Source organism: Hyperoodon ampullatus (assembly GCF_949752795.1).
Source record: "Hyperoodon ampullatus genome assembly, chromosome: 5".
NCBI lineage: Eukaryota > Metazoa > Chordata > Mammalia > Artiodactyla > Ziphiidae > Hyperoodon > Hyperoodon ampullatus.
Window position 1 is genome coordinate 3678866 of NC_136918.1, and position 21520 is coordinate 3700385.

The 21520-nt window shown below is 42.1% G+C and overlaps 1 protein-coding gene across 1 annotated transcript in view; it reads left to right on the forward strand.

The window, feature by feature from the left end:
• Positions 1-16454, forward strand: part of PCCB (propionyl-CoA carboxylase subunit beta) — a gene marked incomplete at its 5' end in the record, with an annotated part of 80899 nt that extends 64445 nt beyond the window's left edge. The window contains 5 exons of the mRNA XM_079704481.1: positions 13364-13471; positions 13712-13812; positions 14239-14337; positions 15168-15267; positions 16263-16454. Coding sequence (XP_079560607.1) covers positions 13364-13471; positions 13712-13812; positions 14239-14337; positions 15168-15267; positions 16263-16384 — 530 coding nt within the window. The 3' untranslated portion in view covers positions 16385-16454. The remainder of the gene's footprint in view (positions 1-13363; positions 13472-13711; positions 13813-14238; positions 14338-15167; positions 15268-16262) is intronic.
• Positions 16455-21520: the final 5066 nt, after the last annotated feature.

The following is a 21520-nucleotide window of genomic DNA, read 5'->3' on the forward strand; positions in this document are numbered from 1 at the left end:
TTCGTTGCTGCACACAGGCTTTCTCTAGTTGCAGCGAGCAGGGGCTACTCTTTGTTGCGGTGCGTGGGCTTCTCATTTTGGTGGCTTCTCTTGTTGTGGAGCATGGGCTCTAGGCATGTGGGCTTCAGTAGTTGTGGCATGCGGGCTCAGTAGTTGTGGTGCGCAGGCTCAGTAGTCGTGGTGCACAGGCTTAGTTGCTCCGTGGCATGTGGGATCTTCCCAGCCCAGGGATCAAACTCACATCCCCTGCATTGTTAGGCAGATTCTTAACCACTGCACCAAAAGGGATGTCCCCTTTCCATTTATTTTGGTCTTCTTTTATTTCTTCAGCAGTGTTTTTTTTTTTTTTTTTTTTTTTTTTGCAGTACGTGGGCCTCTCCGTGCTGTGGCCTCTCCCGTTGCGGAGCACAGGCTCCGGATGCGCAGGCTCAGCGGCCATGGCTCACGGGCCCAGCCACTCTGAGGCATGTGGGATCTTCCCGGACCGGGACACGAACCCATGTCCCCTGCATCAGCAGGCGGACTCTCAACCACTGCGCCACCCGGGAAGCCCAGTGTTTTGTATTTTTTACTGCACAGGTCTTTAATGTCTTGGTTAAATTTACTCCTGTTTTATTCTTTTAGTTGCTATTGTAAATGGAATTCCTTTCTCAATTTCTTTTTTGGATTGTTCATTATTGGTATATAGAAAGACAACTATGCAACTGCTTTTTGTTTGCTGATCTTGTAACCTGCAACTTTGCTGAATTTATTAGCTTTAGTAGCTTTCTTGTAGATTCTCTGGAATTTTCTACATATAAGATCATATTTAATGCATATAAAGATAGTTTTACTTCTTCTTCTCCAATTTAGATGCCTTTTATTATTATTTTTTCTTGTCTAATTGCTCTGCCTGGAACTTCCAGCACAGTGTTGAATAGCAGTGGTGCCAGTGGGCATCCTTGTCTTGTTCCTGATCTTAGGGAGAGAACTTTGTGTTTCACTATAGAATATGATGTTAGCTGTGGGTTTTTCATATATGGTCTACATCATGTTGGGGAAATTTCCTTCTATTTGTAGTTTTCTGAGTGTTTTATGAAAGGTGATATATTTTGCCAAGTGCCTTTTCTATGTCGATTGAGTTGCTCATGTAGCTTTTGTCCTTTGTTCTATTAATGTGGTGTATTATACTGATTGATTTTTTTGTATATTGAACCACTTTTGCATTCCTGGGATATATCCCATTTGGTCATGGTGTCTAATCTTTTTTTTTTTTTTAAATAAACTTTACTTTTTAGAGCTTCTTTTAGCTTCACAGTAAAATTGAGTGGAAACAACAGAGCATTCCCATATACGCTCTGTTTTCACACATGTACAGCCTACCCCACTATCAGTATTCTGAACCAGAGCAGTATGTCTGTTACAATTATGGAATGGACATTGACACATCATTTCAAGTCCATGGTTGACTGTAGGGTTGACTCTTGGCGTTGGATATTCTGTAGGTTTGGATAAATGTGTAATGATATGTATCCACCATTTGTAGCATCATATAAAATAGTTTCACTTGCCCTAAAAATCCTCTGTGCTCCACCTATTCATCACTCCCTTCCCCCTAACCCTGATAGCCTGATAAACCCCTGGCAACCACTCATCCTTCTACTGTTTCCATAGTTTTCCTTTCCCAAAATGTCATATAGTTGGAATCCTACAGTATGTAGCTTTTTCAGATTAGCCTCTTCCAGTTAGTTATATGGAGGAAGCTGGTCTGATAAGGCCACATACTCTATGATTCATGTTTCCTTTGTGTCTTTTCACGGCTTGATAGCTGATTTCTTTTTAGTGTTAATATTACATTGTCTGGATATATCACAGTTCATTTATCCATTCACCTACTGAAAGACATCCTGGCTACTTTTAAGTTTTGGCAGTTACTAATATAAAGCTGCTAAAAGCATTCGTGTGCAGGTTTTTATGTGGATGTAAGTTTTCAACTCATTTGGATAAATACCGAGGAGCATGATTGCTGGCTCAAATGGTAAGAGTATGTCTAGTTTGTAAGAAACTGCCAAACTGTCTTCCAGAGTGGCTGTACTAATTTGCATCCCCACCAGCAGTGAAGGAGAGTTCCTGCTGCTCCACATCCTTGTCAGCTTTTGGTGTTCTCAGTGTTCTGCATTTTGGCTATTCTGAGAAGTGTGTAGCGGTGTCTCACTTTAATTTCCATTTCCCTGATGACGTATGATGTGGAGCATCTTTTCATATGCTTATTTGCCCTGTCTGTGTTTTCTTTGGTGAGGTATCTGTTCAGGTCTTTGGCCAGTTTTTAATTGGGTCGTTTTCTTATTGTTGTGTTTGTTTGACCTAAAGAAAGGTAAACTCTAAAAGATGAGTTTATTCAGGAATAGCAGAGGAACTGTAATTCAGGACAAGCAAACTGTAGCAAGCTACAGGTGAGTCTATTGAGGGTTTGGGGCAGGTTGTATTTATGGACAGGAAATGTAAAGAGGGGAGAGTCCAGTTAGAGTCAGTTAAAATAAACAACAAATGGAGACCAGCCTTGAAAACTTCCTGAGCAGATAAAATCAGTCCAGTCACAGAAACAAAACTCAATTCAGCCCACTTTGTGAGTCCATCCTGACCTGGGTCATCTCCCATTCATGAAACTTCCCAAGGTTGATATGAGATAACCCCTGATCAACCCCCTGTCATCTGAGAAAATTTTGGCACTATCAGTGTTCTGTAAATCAGGCCTTTAAAGGAAATCAGTTTCTTAGTCCTTAAGTTTTGTCTTCCTGAGGGCACATGTGTGAGATTTTCCAATTACATCCTCCAGTTCTATTTTAGATTGGAATTCTTCCACAAGTTTTGAGAGTTCTTTGTATATGTTAGATAGCAATCCTTTATCAGATTGTGTGTTTTGCAAATATTTTCTCCCAGTCGGTGGTTGTCTTCTCATTCTCTAGATAGTGTCTTTCACAGAGGAGAAGTTTTTAATTTTAATGAAGTCCAGCTTACCAATTATTTCTTTCATAGACCATGCCTTTAAAAGTAGTGTATCTAAAAAGTTACTGCCATATCCAAGGTCACCTAGGTATTCTCCCATGTTATCTTCTATGAGTTTTATAGTTTTGTGTTTTACATTTAGGTCTGTGGATCCATTTTGAGTTAATTTTTGTTAAAGGCATAAGGTTTGTCTACATCAGTTTTTTTGGATGTGGATGTCCAGCAGTTCCAGCATCATTTGTTAAAAAGACTGTTTTTCTTCCATTGTATTACTTTTGGTCCTTTGTCAAAGATCAGTTGATTATATTTATGTAGGTCTATTTCTGGGCTCTTTATTCTGTTCCATTGATTTATTTCACCAATACCATACCCCTTGATGATATTGAGTCGTTCTATCCATGAACATGGAATATCTCTACTTATTTAGCTTTTTAATTTTGTTCATCAGAGTTTTGTAATTTTCCTCATATAGATCTTGTTTTGTTAGATTTATGCCTGTGTATTTTGGGGGGGGTGCGCTAATGTAAACGGTATTATGTTGTTAGTTTCAAATTCATTGCTGTTATATAGGAAAGTGATTGACTTTAATAAATTAACTTTGTGTCCTGCAGCTTTGCTATAATTATTAGTTTCAGCAGTACTTTTGTTCTTTAGGATTTTCTACATAGACAGTCATGTCGTCTGTAAACAAAGAAAGTTTGATTTCTTCCTTCCCAATCTGTATGCCTTTTATATATTTCCTTTTCTTGTTCCATTGTACTAGCTAGGACTTCCAGTACGGTTTTGAAAACGAATGGTGAGAGGGCACATTCTTGCATTATACCTGATCTTAGTGGGAAAGCTTCTAGTTTTACACCATTACGTATGATGTTAGCTATAGGTTTTTGTAGATGTTCTTTATGAAGCTGAGAATGATCCCCTGAATTTCTAGTTCACTGAGAGTTTTTATCATGAGTAGGTGTTGGATTTTGTGAATGCTTTTCTAGATCTATTGATACGTTCATGTGACTTTTCTTCTTTGGCCTGTTGATATAATGGAGTACATGAATTGTTTTTCAGATGTTGAATCAGCCTTGCATTACCTGGGATAAATCCCACTTGGAAGTGGTGTATAATTATTTTTGTATGTTACTGAGTTTGATTTGTTAAATGTTTTGTTGAGGATTATTGCATTTATGTTTGTGAGAGACACTGGTCTGTAGTTTTCTTGTGATGTTTTTGCCTGGTTTGGGTATTAGGGTGATGATGGCCTCATAGAATGAGTTAGGAAGTATTCCCTCTGATTATATCTTCTAGAAGAGATTGTAGAGAATTGGTGTAATTTCATTTTTAAAGGTTTTGTAGAATTCACCAGTGAACCTTTGTGGGCTTCATTTTTTGTTTTGTTTTGTTTGGCTTTTTTTGGCCATGCCACGCAGCATTCTCTACAAGTGGTTGTGCTTTTGTGTAGTTTACTGTACAGTACAGTATAGAGTACAGTAGTACAGTATCTTTATTTCAAGCCCAGTATGTCCGGACGTGAGCCTAGAACCAGTGGTGATGTAGTGGGTACTGTTAAGAAGTGCCAAGCGGTAACAGTGGAAAGAAAAATTAAAATAATTGAGAAAGTGGAGCAAGGCAAAAAGATGGTAGACATCAGTCATTCTTATAACATGAATTGTTCAACCATCAGCACAATTCTAAAGAACAAGGACAAGATCATGGAACATGAAGTCTGCTGTGCTGATGATGTCAACAATACTACCGAAGAAGTGTGGAAGAGTGATGGAGGAGATGAGAAACTCAGTGTGTGGATGCAGGATCAGTTCAGCTTAATGCTGACTCAAGAGAAAGCTAAAAGCCTTTATGAAGACTTGACGAAGAAACACGGTGAAGAATCAGAGGGTGCATCTTTTAATGCCAGCCATGGCTGGTTTCATTGCTTCAAGACTAGAGCCAACCTTCACAATATGGTAGCTGCCCAGGAATTTCCTGAAATGCTTTGGGAAATGATTGATGAAGGCGTGTATTCACCCAAGCAGGTTTTTAACGTGGATGAGACAGGACTGTACTGGAAGAGGATGCCAGACCGAAGTTACATCAGTAAGAAGGAAAAGTTGATGCCAGCCTATAAAGCAGCAAAGGATAAGCTAACTCTGTTGTTTGGTGGCAATACTTCCAGTGATATAAAGCTGAAGCCTCTCTTAGTTTATCATTCAGAGAACCCAAGAGCCCTTAAAAACATAGCCAAGGGCTCTCTTCCTGTTGTGTGGAAGAGTAACCCCAAAGCCTGGTTACACAGGCCATTTTCCAGGACTGGTTTTTCCACCACTTTATCCCGGATGTGGAGAAATATTGTTTGGAGAAGGATGTCCCATTCAGCATTCTTTTGCTGCTCGACAGTGCTCTGGGCCACTCCCCATTCATGGACGACTTTCATTCCAATGTCCTGTAGTGCATCTGCCACCGAAATACTATGTCGCTCGTCCAACCTATGGACCAGGGGTTATAGCGACTTTCAAGAAATATTACTTATGTCACACTTTTCATCAGGCAGTAAAGGAGAGTGACAAATCAGGAACAAACTTGCGACAATTTTGGAAGGACTGTAACATCTACAAGGCCATAAAAAACATTGACTTTGCTTGGCATGAGTTTACGGCCATCACTGTGAATGGGGTTTGGAAGAACGTTTGCCCGCAGTTTGTTCACAATTTTCATGGATTTGAGAAGGTGGATAAGGAGTCCAAAGAGGTCTTCAGCAACTTAGTGACCCTCAGCGAGAAGCTGGAGCTAGATCTGCAAGAGGACGACTTCATTGAACTCCTAGCTGTGCAACATGGGAGCTTACTAATGAAGACCTGATGGAATTGGAGGCCCAGAGAAATGATGAAGAGAGACAAGAAGAAGAATAAGTAACTGAAGAACCTAAGAGATTCACGATGTAGGAAATAGCAAGGGGATTTTCTTTATTTGAGGAGGCACTGTTAGTTTTTGAGGCACAGGACCCGAACGTAGAATGGTACACAAAGGTTGCAGCAGCCATGCAGAATGCAATCCAGTGCTACTGTGTCATCTATCGCGAGAAAAAAAGAGCTACTACCCAGACATCAGTGGATCGTTTTTTCAAAAGGGTAGATAGAATTGAATCCAGCAAGGAACCAGAACCTGTGCCATCGACGTCAGGCATGAGTGAAATTGCAGCTTGCCCTCCGTCTCCTATTGCTGACAGTCCTTCAGCTCTACCATCTCCCACCTCCTCTCCCTCCTCCAGTCAGCAACTCTTCTTGCCTATTCACTCGATGCCAGCCCCCTATGCCAGCTGTTGTACTGTACTACTGTGCTTTTCAAGGTACTGTACCGTAAGATTAAAGATGTTTTCTTTAGTTTTTGTGTTTGTATTTTATGTATTACTTGTGTGAAAAGTATTATAAACCTATTACCACAATTACTATGTAGCTAGGCTAACTTTTCTGCACTTAACAAACAAATTGGACTTACGACCACACTTGAACGGAGCTCGTTTATATGTAGGGGACTTACTGTATTTCAGTTAGCATAATGCCTTCCAAGTCCATCCATATTGCTGCAAATGGCAAAATTTTGTTCTTTTTATGTCTGAGTAGTATTCCATTGTATGTATATATATACCACATCTTCTGTATCCATTCATCTGTTGATGGACACTTAGGTTGCTTACATATCTTGGCAATTATAAATAATGCTGCTGTGAACATTGGGGTGCATGTATTTTTTCACATTAGTGTTTTTGGGTGTTTTGGATATATTCCTGGGAGTGGAATTACTGTGGCAGAAGAACTGAACAGACATTTTTCCAAAGAGGAAATGCATATAACCAATAGACACATGAAAAGATGTTCAACCTTGCTAATCATCAGGGAAATGCAAATCAAAACCACAATAAGATATCACGTCACACCTGTCAGAATGACTATCATCAAAAAGGACACAAATAACAAATGTTGGCAAGGGATGTGGAGAAAAGGGAACCCTGTACACTGTTGGTGGGAATGTAGATTGGTGCAGCCACTATGCAAAATGGTATGGAGGTTTCTCAAAAAACTAAAAATAGAACTACCATAAAAAACAGAACTTTGAGCACTGTAAATATGTATCCCATTTGGTAATCTTATTGAAGATTCTTTTTTTAAAAAAATTATTTATTTATTTTTGGCTGTGTTGGGTCTTCGTTGCTGCACGTGGGCTTTTTCTAGTTGTGGCGAGCGGGGGCTACTCTTCTTTGCCGTGCGTAGGCTTCTCATTGCAGTGGCTTCCCTCATTGTGGAGCACGGGCTCTAGGCGCGCGGGCTTCAGTAGTTGTGGCACGCGGGCTCAGTAGTTGTGGCTCACGGGCTCTAGAGCACAGGCTCAGTAGTTGTGGCACACGAGCTTAGTTGCTCTGCAGCATGTGGGATCTTCCCAGACCAGGGATCAAACCCGTGTCCCCGGCATTGGCAGGCGGATTCTCAACCACTGTGCCACTGGGGAAGCCCTGAAGATTCTTTGTGTATGATGAGTCACTTTTCTCTTGCTACTTTCAAGATTCTGTCTTTGTCTTTTAGTAATTTGACTATAATGTGTCTCAGTATGGGTGTGTATGAGTTTATCCTACTTAGAGTTTCTTGAATTTGTAGCTTCACGTCTTGTGCCAAAATTGAGAAGTTTTTGGACATTATTTCTTCAAATAATCTCTGTGCCCCTTTCTCTCTCTCTCTTCCTTCTGGTACTGCCATGCAGTATATGTCAGTTCACTTGATGATATTCCATAGGTCCCTTAGTCTCTGTTCACTTCATTTTTTTCTCTTCTTTCTGCTCCTCAGATTGGATTATTTAAGTTTTCTTATCTTCAAGTTTCCTTATCCTTCTTGTCTACTCAGGTCTGTTGTTGAACCCCTGTAGTGAACTTTTCATTTCAGTTATTGTACTTTTCAGCCATAGAATTTCTGTTTGGTTCCTTTTTATAATTTCTCTTTATTGATCTTCTCATTTTGTTCATACTTTTTTTTCCTGATTTTTTTAGTTCTTCATGTTTTCCTTTACCTCCTTGAACATATTTAAGACAGTTGATTTAAAATCTTTGTTTAGTAAGTTTATTGTCTGGGCTTCTGCGGGATGGATTCTTTTAATTTATTTTGCTCATTTGAATGGCTGTATTTTCCTGTTTCTTTGTATGCTTTGCTATTTTTTGTTGGAAACTGAACATTTGAATATTATAATGAGGTAACTCTGGAAATCATATTCTCCCCTTTTTCCAGAGTTTGTTGTTTTTTTGATTGTTGAATGCTGTAGTAGTCCATTTGTCTAGTGACTTTTCCCAACTGTTTTTGCAGAGGCTATATTCCTTGTTGTTTTCCTAAGCTTGTGTCCAGCTATTGTTTTAACAGAGATTACCTTGAACACCAGGTGCCAAAACAGACAAATAAGAAAACATCTCTCCTAGTCTTTGCAAATTGTCTCTGTACTGAGGCTGTCCTTCAACATGTAGCCAGACTTAAACTGAGTTTAGGTATCAGCCCAAGGTTAAAGCCTAAGGTCTTCTCAGGTCTTTTGTAATGTTATGTTTTCATTTTAATTCATCTCAAGGTATTTTATTTTTAAAAACTTTTTTATTGAAGTATAGTTGTTTTACAATGTTGTGTTAATTTCTGCTGTACAGCAAAGTGACTCAATTATACACATATATATTCTTGTTCATATTCTTTTCCATTATGGTTTATCACAGGATATTGAATATATTGTTAGTTCCCTGTGCTGTATGGCAGGACCTTGTTGTTTATCCATTCTATATATAATAGTTTGTGAATCCCAAACTCCCAATCCTCCCCCACCCCCTCGTGGCAACCACAAGTGTGTTTTCTATGTCTGTGAGTCTGTTTCTGTTTTGTAGACAAGTTCATTTGTGTCATATTTTAGATTCCACATATAAGTGATATCATATGGTATTTGTCTTTCTCTGCCTGACTTAATTCACTTAGTATGATCATCTCTGGGTCCATCCATGTTGCTGCAAATGGCATTATTTCATTCTTTTTAGTGACTGAATAATATTCCATTATATATATACCACATCATCTTTATCCATTCGTCTGTCACTGGACATTTAGGTTGTTTCCATGTCTTGACTATTGTAAATAGTGCTTCTGTGAACATAGGGGTGCATGCATCTTTTTGAATTATAATTTTGTCTGGGTATATGCCCAGGAGTGGGATTGCTGGATCATATGTCAACCACACCTGTGTAGGAGGATTCCCTTTTCTCTAAACCCTCTCCAGCATTTATTACTTGTAGACTTTTTAATGATGACCATTCTGACTGGTGTGAGGTGGTGCCTCATTATAGTTTTGATTTGCATTTCTCTAATAATTAGCAATGATGAGCATCTGTTCATGTGCCTATTGGCTATCTGTATGTCTTCTTTGGAGAAATGTCTATTTAGGTCTTCTGCCCATTTTTCAATTGGGTTTTTTTGTTGTTGTTTTTAGTGAATTCTAGCTCTTTGTATATTTTGGAAATTAAGCCCTTGTTGGTTGCATCATTCGCAAATATTTTCTCCCAGTGTGTAGGTTGTCTTTTCATTTTGTTTATGGTTTCCTTTGCTGTGTGAAAGCTTATAAGCTTGATTAAGTCCCATTTTTTATTTTTGCTTTTATTTCTGTTGCCCTGGGAGACTGACCTAAGAAAACATTGGTACAATTTATGTCAGAGAATGTTTTGCCTAAGTTCTCTTCTCGGACATTTATGGTGTCTTGTCGTATATTTATGTCTTTAAGCCATTTTGAGTTTATTTTTGTGTATGGTGTGCGGGTGTGTTCTAACTTCATTGATTTATATGTGGCTGTACAACTTTCTTAATGCCACTTGCTGAAGGACCGTCTTTTCCCATTGTATATTCTTGCCTTCTTTGTCGAAGATTAATTGTCCCTTGGTATGTGGGTTTATTTCTGGGCTCTCTATTCCATTCCACTGATCCGTTCAAGGTATTTTCTGATTTCCCTTCTCAGGTCTTTTCTGAACATGCATCTGGCTCTAGCATGTCTGTGTCTTTCTGAAGTCCCTTGTGTACACAGGTGATCTTGAATGCCCTAATTCCCCCCCAAACCCCCTCTCTCCCTGTTTTTTTCCTCCCAGGCCTTAGGGAATCTCAACCATAATCTTTCACCCCAGATGTCTATAGGTGGTTCTTTTTTTTTTTTTTTTTTTTGCGGTACGCAGGCCTCTCACTGTTGCGGCCTCTCCCATTGCGGAGCACAGGCTCCGGACGCGCAGGCTCAGCGGCCATGGCTCATGGGCCCAGCTGCTCCGCGGCATGTGGGATCTTCCCGACTGGGGCACAAACCCTTGTCCCCTGCATCGGCAGGCAGACTCTCAGCCATTGCGCCACCAGTGAAGCCCTTGACTCAGTAATTCTTTGTGATGTTTATGGGGTGTCACAAAAGGCAGCTTTAGAGGCTCACAGAGGAGGCCTCTTTTCTGGTTCTCATTTCTTTTTCTTTTTTATTGAAGTATAGTTGATTTACAGTGTTGTGTTGATTTCTGCTATACAGCAAAGTGACTCAGTTATACGTATATATATTCTTTTCCATTATGGTTTATCACTGGATACTGAATACAGTTCCCTGTGCTGTACCCTAGGACCTTGTTGTTTATCCAGCCCATATATACTAGTTTGCACCTGCTAATCCCAAACTCCCGATCCTTCCCTCCCCCACTCCTCCTCCCCCTTGACACTGGTTCTCATTTCTTCCTTGTAGGAATTAGCCAGGGCTCATTGGGCTCTCTGGGTGCCAGGGGCTCTGTCAGGCCTGGACTAGGGCCTAAGATGATGAGGCCATCATCTTAGTGGACCTGGGGCCCACTCTTGGCAGCTCAGGGCCACAGGTTTTCCATTTCTGACTGTGTTCATTTCCCCAACGATTTTATCTTGTTTTGGTTGTCATTGCTTGTATTTTTCTTCATTTTGATTTTTATTCTGGCCTCTTTGTACTTCTTGTGGTTTCTTAATTTAGAATTGTCTTCATCCCAGGACTCATCACTCACATTCTTTATTTCAAGTCATTAACATAGATTTTTCTTTTATTGAGTTACAGTTTAGGAACAGTAAATTACATGTTCATTGGGATGGGTTTTGGCAGTTTATACAATTTTGTATTCACCATTCAAAACAAGATATGGAACATTTCTATAATCAGAAAATGCATTAGGCAAGAGGGAAGTTTTGCCTATTGCTATTATTTTTTGAGTTGTCTTTTTATTGTTGATTTGTAGGGTTCTTTATATATTCTGGATGTGAATCCTTTGTCAGATATGTGTATTTTAAATATTTTTTTCCTGGTCTGTGACTTGTTTATTCATTTAATTAGTGGTGTCTTTTGATTCCCATTATTTTAAAAACTTGGTAAAGTCCCATTTATCAGTGTTTTTACTTCTGATCAGAACTTTTTGTGTCCTGTCCAGGAAATCTTTGCCTACTACAAAGTTTCAAAGATAGTCCACATCATCTTCTAGGAGCTTTGTAGTTGTGGGTTATGTTAAGATCTACAATCCATTTTGGGCTAATTTTTGTGTATAGAGTATAGAGTGAAACAGGAGTCTACTTCCGTTTTTTTCCATACAGATATTTAATTGTTCCATCACCATTAGTTAACAAGACTTACTTTCCACACTGAATTGTTTTGGTGCCTGGTCTAAAATCAGTTGTGTTCACAATCTATCCTGTTTCATTGCTGTTTTTGCCTACCTCTATGCCTCTGCCATACTGTCTTGATTACTGTAGCTTTGTAGTTCTTGGTGGTTCTCACCAGGGACAATTTCAATATCCTGGGAACATGTGGCAGTGTTGGAAACACTTTTGGTTGTCACAGTGGGGATGAGGGGTGGAGGGGTGTGCTACTGGCATCTAGTGGGTGCAGGCCAGAGATGCTGCTCTACATCCTACGTGCAGAAGTCCAACACCCACAGCAAAGAATTATCCTGTCCAAATTGTTGATAATACCAAGACTGAGAAACCCTGCTTTTGTGAGTCTTCAGTCAGTTAGTGTAAGTCTTCCTATACTGATATTTTAAAAAAGAAAATACCGTTTTGACCATTCTGTCTCCTTTGTATTAACCATGTGAATCTTAGAATCTGCTTATCAGAAATCCCTATGATTTTGATAGGAATTGCTTGAAAAATACAGATTTCTCCACTATACTTGCTATTAAACTTTAAATCTAAAATAATTAAAATAGTATAAGTAATTAAAATTAAATACAGTGAGGAACTTAGTTTCTCACTTTTACTAGTCATGTTTCAAGTATTCGGTAGCCGCATGTGGCTAGTGGCTACTATGTCAACAAATAGCAGAGCCAGAGAACACTTTCATCATCATAGAAAGCTCTTTCGGGCAGCACTGGTATAGATCAGTTTGGGGATTTATTTATTCTTCTAATCCATGAGTATATAAGTTTTTTTTGTAGATATTCTTTATCAGATAATGGAAGTTCAATTGTACTCCTAGTTTACTGCTAGTTTTTAATTATGAATGTTGGATTTTCTCAGATGTTTATATCTATTGAAGTGACCATATGGTTGTTCTCCTTTAATAATTTCATTGCTTTTCACACATTAAATCAAGTCCGAATTCCTGGGTATAACTGCACTTGGTCATGATGCATCAGCGTTTTTATCTAATGCTGGATTTGATTTGGTAATATCTTAGGACTGTTTGTATCTATGTTCATGAGGGATCTTGGTCTGCATTTTCTTGTAATGTCCTTTTCTTGTTTTGGTATCGGGGTAATGCTGGCTTCATAAACTACTTTGCAAAGTGTGGTAGGAGAGGGTTTACTAGTAACTGAGCTCTCATTCTGTGCCCTGTCGCAGATACCATCTCCTGTAATCCTTACAGCTGTGGTGGGAGGGGGATAACACCCCTGCTTTTCAGGTGGCGAATCTCAGGCTCAGAAAGTGAAGTAATTAACCTGACACATGGCTATAGCTGGTGAAGCCAGAATCTAATTGCAGGGTACAGGGACTCTCTAAGACCAGCCCCTGAATGTCACCTCCCACGACTGGCTGCAGGGGCGAGGCAGGCTGTGCATCAGGTGGCAGCAAGCAGCCCTTCAGTTTACGAGGCTGAGACTGGCTGCCTGCCCTGGGCTTTGCTGCCAGACCCTCAGGGGCGGCGCCACTCCTTGGCCCTCTGGCCAGTGCCAGGTGGGTTCTCCTGTCTTCCCAGTTTTTCCTGGAGTGTGAGGATCCCCTTAGCCGTTTTCTGAGGAGGTAACTTTGGTGCCTCCTTAGTAACCAGCTCTGCATGGTTGCTGAGGGCACGTTCCCAGTGTGGGTGGGACTGGGAATTGCCCAGAAGCTCAGCTGGATGATCTGTCTTTTTCTAGGATGCTTGGACATTAATTCATCCGTGAAAGGGGCTCGTTTTGTCCGATTCTGTGACGCATTCAATATTCCACTCATCACGTTTGTGGATGTCCCTGGCTTTCTCCCTGGTGAGTCATTGACAGAGGTGGGGGCCAGGAGAGGCGGTTTTGCCCAGCGAGGCACCCACTTTATTTGGAGATCTTGCAAAATTCCCTCAGGATTTGTGACGTCTCCATATTCTGGGTGTCTGGATGGTGCGGCTGTGTGAGGGGTGGCCCTTTGGGGAGGGGGAAGACCTCCCAGCTGAGAGCAGAGGCCGACCTCCTGAGGATTCTGTGGGTATCCAGTAACTCTTCCTCGTGACCCAGGCACCGCGCAGGAGTACGGGGGCATCATCCGGCACGGCGCCAAGCTTCTCTACGCGTTTGCCGAGGCAACTGTTCCCAAAGTGACAGTCATCACCAGGAAGGTGAGGAACTCACGCTGGAGGCTGTGAGCTCACTCACTCCCGTGGCAGGGCTGTGGCTGGAAGTCTGGCCGACAGGTTCAGCAGCGCTGGAGGGAGACTACGCCTCGCTCCCCTTAGAAAGCTCCGGAGGACAGCACAGTGTGGACAGCCCTGCAGACACATGCTGCAGAGGTGTCCCTGGTCATCTGGGAACTGAAAGCAGCAGTGGGAAAAAGCAGCCGGGAAAGACCGTGACCATGAACTGTGAAAGGCCTGTGGGCTGCGCCCTTGTGCTCCGGCTCCCTGGCCTCACAGACACTGGGCCTTTAGCAGCCCAGGAGGGCTCTTCTTGCTTTTTGTCCTCATTTTGCTTGGCTTCCTGGGGTCTTGCAGGGATGTGACGTGGGTGACTCAGGCACTAACATTCAGCATTTGGGTCTGTTCTAGGCCTATGGTGGCGCTTACGATGTCATGAGCTCCAAGCACCTTTGTGGTGACACCAACTATGCCTGGCCCACAGCAGAGATTGCAGTCATGGGAGCAAAGGTGAGGCCCCCTGGCTTTCCCTTCTGCGTCTGGGAAATGTTGGAGAGGAGCCAGGGCTCCAGGGAGTTGGGGTCTAGACCCTGGCAGCCTGCCTCCTGCCTTCTCACTTCAGGCGTGTGCCGCCGTCTCCGTGCCCGGGTGGGAGGAGCCTAGAGTGGGTTTTGAGACGTCAGTAAAGGGTAGAGGGCTGAGTCAGCTGAACTGGCCTTTGGAGGACTGGACGTTTCCCCAGCCCCAAGCTGCCGACTTAGGGCAGGTGCTCCCTGTTGCTGAGCCTGCTCCCCACTCCTTTCCTGCTTCAGAACAGCTGTTGCGGTTGAACCAGGTAACTCCCGTGCCCCCGCCTCTCCAAGCTGACGTTCAAGGGTTCTGACGTGAAGGCTTATCCTGCAGTCCTCATTTTTTCTACGTTTGCATTTCAATCTTTCCACCTCTGGCCATTGAATTGTGTGCTCAGGGCTCAGAATCATGAAGAAGGAAAACAGCAGTCTGCTTCCCTCAGTGAGGGAACTGTGGATTTAACAGTGGAAACTGGGCCAAATATCTTGGCCTCAGAGAAGGATAAATGCAGTTGGAGAGAGCAGGATAGAATCTGGGGAGGCAAACACCTGGCTTAGCCTGGGCTGCTCGGCACTGGGGCCACAGCTGAGCATCCATCACAGCCCCCGGAGGCACGGAGGTCAACTCCAGGCACCTGGAGCTGGCACTAGTCTCTGGTACACTTTGATTTACCAGGACACTGGCAACCACGCCCATGATGATGAGCGGAGGGGGGCCTGCCCAGGTCTCCAGGGGCCTCCAGGGGCGTTCACTAACTCCTCTCGTGACAGGGCGCTGTGGAGATCATCTTCAAAGGGCACGAGAATGTGGAGGCCGCGCAGGCAGAGTACATCGAGAAGTTTGCCAACCCTTTTCCTGCAGCCGTGAGAGGTAGGGCCTGTGGTGGGAGGGCAGCTCTGTTCGTTTGCTGGGTCACTTGCTTCTTATTTTACTCCAGGAAGTCTGCCTTGGTCCTTCCAGTTTAATCTGGAGACCAGTGAGGGCTGGCTTGTCCCTGGGCAGTCATCACTTAAAGACACTGCTTTGTCACCAGGATCAAAACAGCATTGCTGAAATGGCTGAATCTCTTAGTGTTGTTCCACTCATCCTAGTGCTGTGAAAAATCTACCCAAAACAAAGTGACTTAAAACCACCACCTTTTGTTTTGTTTTGTTTTGTTTTCCCTCATAATTTTGAGGCTCAGCAGTTTGGTCTGGGCTGAGCTGGGTGGCTCTTCTGCTGGCTGCGCCTGGGATCAGTCATGCAGCTGTGTCATCTGGCGGTCTGACTGGGGCTAGTCCACGATAGCCTCACTCATATGGCTGGTGCTGGCTGTCAGGTAGACTGTCTCTCCACGTGGTTTCTTATTCTTAGGGAGGCTAGAGGGAGAGCAGGGAAGCTGCAAGGTGCCTTGAGGCCTAGGTTTGGAAGTTGCAGTGTTACTTTTGCCACATTCTGTTGGCCAAGGCAAGTTACAAGGCCAGGTGAAGAAATACAGTCCACTTCCTGATGGGAGGAGTGGCATAGTAACATTGCAGAGGGGTTTATGTACAGGATGGGAGGAATTGTTGTAGTGATTTAAAAAAAAATAAACGTGCACTTTCTTAATTGGATTCCCTGTTGAATTCCTCTTGGTAGGGAGAGGGTCACATTTTCCTTTTCTTGCCAAGTGTTCCTAGGCCAGAAGTTTGGGACCTGCCAGAGGAACAGGGGACTCCTGGGATCAGGGGAAGGTTCACAGGACCCAGCTCCTCTTGTGTCAGGTTGGGCCCTGCTCACACTGTTGGCCGCAGAAGATAGTGCCCTGGCTGAGCACCATGCGGGTGTTGGATGGGTGGCAGCATCTGGGGCTGCAGATGATCTGCTTCCTTTTCTGTGCTTCCCAGGGTTTGTGGATGACATCATCCAGCCTTCCTCCACACGTGCCCGAATCTGCTGTGACCTGGATGTCTTGGCCAGCAAGAAGGTACGGCGCCCATGGAGGAAACATGCAAATATTCCATTGTAAATGCACCAAGGGTAATGACCACCTGGCCATATGCACCCATCCCTGCCTTTTGCAGTCATGAAACCTGGGAATCTAAATACCGGTAATAACTTGGCTAAGTTTATTAAATTCTAGAAAGATTTCATTTGTGCCTTCCTATAAAATTGTTTTATTAAAAATCCTAACATAAATCATATTTTTTGTGGTAAAAATCTGAAAAATCAAGAAAACTAAAGAAAACACTATAATATTCACTTAGAGCTGACCCTTATTTGACACCTCTGTGTATTGTTTTCCTTTCTTTTCCCAAGAATTAATTTTTTTCTCTAAAGGTGAGATAATAAGCTTTTAGGGTGAAGTACTTATCTGCTTTTATTTTTCTTACTTTTAAATAATATAACAGTTAAATGATATGTCCTATCCTTTCAATTCCTTCAGGAATTGTTGAGGATTAAAGATGTTTGTAATTGTGCATGTGTGTGTGTGTCTACCAGAATAGGTGCTCAGTAAGGCATATACCCTATATTAATTTCTTACCCTATATTACTTCTTTCCAGAAACGTGTTCTCACATTTTAAAAAACTTATTTTGGAAAATTTCTAACCTGTGGAAATGTTGCAAGAGTTGTATACCCTTCACCTAGATTACCCAGTTCTTAACATTTTCTACATTTGCTTCATCTTTTATATAAATATATAATTACTATTTTTACTGACCTATTTGAGAGTAAGTTGCAGAATCATGACCCTTTGTCCCCCCAAATGTCAATGCTTATTTCATATGAAACAAGGCTCATTGTCTTACATAGTCTTTAATGACACTGACATTTTTGAAGCATGTTCGCCAGTTATTTTGTAGAATGACCCTCGGTTTGGGTTTGTCTGATTGTTTACGGACATTTAGATCCAGGTTGGAGTAATACACAAGAGTGTTCTTTCCGTGTATTACATTAGGAAACACGTTAGGTTTTTCCATTATTGATGAAATTGAGTCTGATCGGCATTCTTTAAGCCTGTCAGCACACTTTCATCCACTACTTTTTAGTATCCATTATGATTCTTGCCTCAATCAGCTGTTCTATGTTGGTGGTAAAATACTGTATTTCTAACCCTATCATTATATACACAAGGAAAGAAGAAAGAGCTTTCTCTTCTTTAAGTTTTTAGTATCAATTTAGATGCATAAATTATTTTTTCATTTTTAAACATTTTTTCCTGAAATAATATATTTTTCTTACTATGCTATCACCCTATCAACTTTTCAAATGCACATATACTAGTTTATTGAGAATCATATATTATTATTCATAACTGAAATCTGGGCTTAGTACATAGTAGGTGTTTCATAAATGTTTTAGTGAATGAATATATTCAGTCATTCAATCAAGAAAAAATAGAGACTGAGGAGTTCTTTAAAAATTTAATGTTAACTCATTTTGATGCTCAGAATTTCCTGATACGGCCAGAGGGGCGCTCTTTCAAGCTGGTTCCTCAGTCCTTTTGATATGTCACAGTAATTTTTTGTGCACTTTCTTATTTTTTGACACAGGGTAATGTACCAGGTTCATCTTATATTTTCCTCGCCCAGCTCCAGATTCAGTGATTTCTGTAAGAGCCCTGGTTTCTTTTAGTAGATGAAATTTAGAAGCAAACATATGGCCTGAAACATATTTTTGTCTTCCTAACTAGGTGGTTAGTTCCTAGGGGGCAGAGATGTTTGGCCAGAGGCTCCTTGTACTTCTCTTTGGCACCAGCAGTAAGACAGTAAGCCATTGGAGCTGGGAGAGGAGTGGTGGCAGACTCCTGGTCTTTTAGAGGCCTCCTGGCTAAGGAAGAACCATACAGGTTGGTTAGCATGTGGCTCAATAGCTTAAAGTTGCCTGGCCAATCCAATTTCTGGGGTCTGCCAAGCTAGGATTTGGCCCATCTGAAAACCAAGCTGGTGGTGGAGACACGGAACTGCAAGATCTTGGAAGCTCTGTCAAGCAGACTAGCCTCAGTGTATTGCAGAGCAGCAGTCAGTTTTCTCATCAGGGGCTCTTAGGAATGCCTTTCCCAACTGTGGTCTCGTCTTAAAGGGACAGAGAAAAATGCTGAATCTTGTAACCAGAGAGGACTTGGGTGTACTGAGTGGAGCGCTGGCAAATGTGTGTTTAGACTGAGAGCAGATAATACAGTGAGTTGTGGTGGAGGTAGGAGGCTCTGTGAGTGTCCTGCTGTAACTGTCCCTGCCCTAAGTATGTAAACCGATTTGTCCTGAACCACACAGCTAGAGTGGTGAAGCTGGGATTTGAACCCAGGCAGTACTGTCTGAATCCCAAAGGGTTGGAGTGAGAAAGGCGGTGGTCCGCTCCACTTGGGATTGTATCAACCCAAAGAGCTACTAAATTTGGAAAACTTTCCTACCTTATGCATGATGACATCTTTTTGAGTTGCTGGAATAATGGGAGCACGCACATCCACGAGCAGCCTTCCAGTGCTTGTTTGTGTAAAGTCTTCCCAGCTACTCTTCTGACCATGTCTTGGTCTCCCCAGCCCAATTCTCTGCTTCTGGATGCACTGATGCTTTTTGCTGGCACTTGAGATGTGGTTTGCCCAGAGTCAGAGAAGCCTGTGAAGGCCACTCACCCAGTACACCGACTTAACACCCTTGATGGAGTTGTTGAATCAACACAGACTCCACCTGTTTGACAGATGTGAACTTTAAGTCCTTCCGGTTTCAAAGGATTTCTGGAGAGCTGTGGCTTTATTATATATATTTTAGTGAAACTACAGGTCCTCACGCTCTTGCTTCCCTGTCAGCATGGGATCTCCACCATTCCAAGCGGAAGCTGTGGCTACTCAGTGGGCGGAGCCTCAGTCTGGGGCCTGTGTGGAATCCAGCCAGCACATTTGGGCAGATGTGGCAGCCTTAGTAGGTAGGTACTGACCATGTCCCTACTGTCCTGGTGATGAGAAATGCCTCATTTATGTGTCCTTGGGAGCAGAAAGCTATCCTTCAAGACATGATGCCCAGTGTAGACCCCTACAGAGGAAGGCACTTAGAGGGCATGGATGGAACCTTACCTGGGTTTGGCCTGATATGTGGAGCCTGAGCAGCCACTAAGCCTTTGTTTCCCATGAAGACACTGCTCCTTGTCTGATAGATTCTTTTCTGAGAGCAGGGCCAATGGAGAGTCACAGTCAAGTCACATCTGGGAGGTTTGCAAGCTTGTCTGAAAGTAGAGTCACACATGGGCAAAGCCCTGGTCTAATCTCATAAGCACATAACCTTCAAGATGAGCTGCTACAGAGATCCGTCCTCATCACCTTCCCTCCTGGGCTGCCTGGAGAGCTCACCTGCCGAGTTATCCCCTGCATTCCTGTCTCTTCTGCACAGCCATCTTAGTCCATCTAATGAACACAGCCCAAAGAACACGGTCAGGCCCATAAAGTATAGGATACAATTTTGTTCAGTGACACCTGGCAGCAATGTCAAGAGAAACCCTCACTTCAGCAGCCATGTAGAACACAAGTGATCTTTACAGGGCACTGCTATAGGGGGCAACCGTGCAGAAGTGCTGGGTGTGGATCTCAGGTGGGGGAAGGACCCAGGCTTCAGACCAGTTGATAATCCCTGAATGCCTCCTCCAAAACGCAGCCCACGAGAGGCTTCCTCTTGAATCACAGACCACTTGGCCTAGCTAGTCTCTCACTCTCTCCAAGGAAATACAAAGAATGAAAGAGAACTGTTGAGCTAGTCCTAAGGTTCTGCTTGCTTAAAAAAGTAAAGCCTCATTGATACAGGAATTTTGCCATCATTTAACAAATGATCTGAAAGAGCAAACTCTCAGTTTTTGGTAAAAAAGGAAAGCTTCATCATTCTGTCGACAGGACAAGAATCACCTCTTTAAAGCTTTACCTAGTAGGAACAATAGGATGACTACCACAAGCCTGATTTTGAATAGTTTATTAAAGGAAAGGTGAAGCATCAGTTTCAAATTGTACAAAAGGAAAAAAACCTCATATTGCAAATGTACAATTTACAGAATTACTAGCAAAACCAATCAAGGAGACACTGAAAATACAAAAATTCGATTGACTTCAAACTGAACTGGAAACCCATTGGAGTTGATATTACGCCTTTTCTGTTGCACGGTAGTCCACAATTCTAAGTCAGCATTTGTTTGTTTTCCATGTGAAACTGTCAAGCCAAGGATCAATCTGTGCAGATGCCAGGGCACTTCCCAGCCTACTCCCTGGCCAGAACCACAGGTGGCGGGCAGGGCTGGCATGGTGGACAGTCCAATCATCCCCGCCCGTTCACTTCCAGTGAAACCCACATTTCTGGAGGAAAGCGAGACCCCAGCCCCAACTGGAGCCCAGGAATTGCTCAATTAACAGATAAAACATTTTTGGTGACCAAGTTTTTTTCAGAACTGTACAAATGTTGAGAAAAGTTTGTTTACTAAAAGGATGAATAAAATAATCCATTTTGCTTTCCCACATAGTCACTGGGTGCACAGATTTTTTTTTTTTAATGCTTTTGTTTTTTGGTAAAAAGGGAAAGCCACATCACTCTGTTGCAGCTACTTTACTTTAAAAACCAGCCCAGAAACAGCTGTGGATGGATTGGTTTGGAAGTTCTGAGGCTTACTTTAAAAATCAGAAAGGAAGAAAGTGGGCTTTTTAAAATAACAGTAGCAGCAAGTCATGAAAGTTTAAGCAGAATGTAACTCTAAACCATTAAAGGCTGTCCTGAAGATTCATAATTTCTTTCCCCCAAAGAATTATCCTTAATATGCACATTTAACACTGAAATGTTGCTGTATTTCAAGGTAAGCTTAAGAACTTCACCCTCTAAGCACAGACTTCTATGCAGCACATACTTCTATAATTGGTAAACTTAATTCACAAAATTAGTGCATAAGGGTATTAAGTGCATGGGAAGTAGACACGGTTATGTTACACTTAAAATTACGTTTGAATGGCAAAGGAGTTCATGATTATCTTTTTAAGAAAATGGAAGTCCATGTAACTTGAATTTGGCAGGGCATGAAATAAGTGGTAAAAACAGCAAACTGATAACTTGAGAACCATTTTTGTTTTACTGAGAATACTTTATTTGCTGGTAGAAGTTGCTAAAAATGCACAGAACAAATACCAATAGAAAATGTAC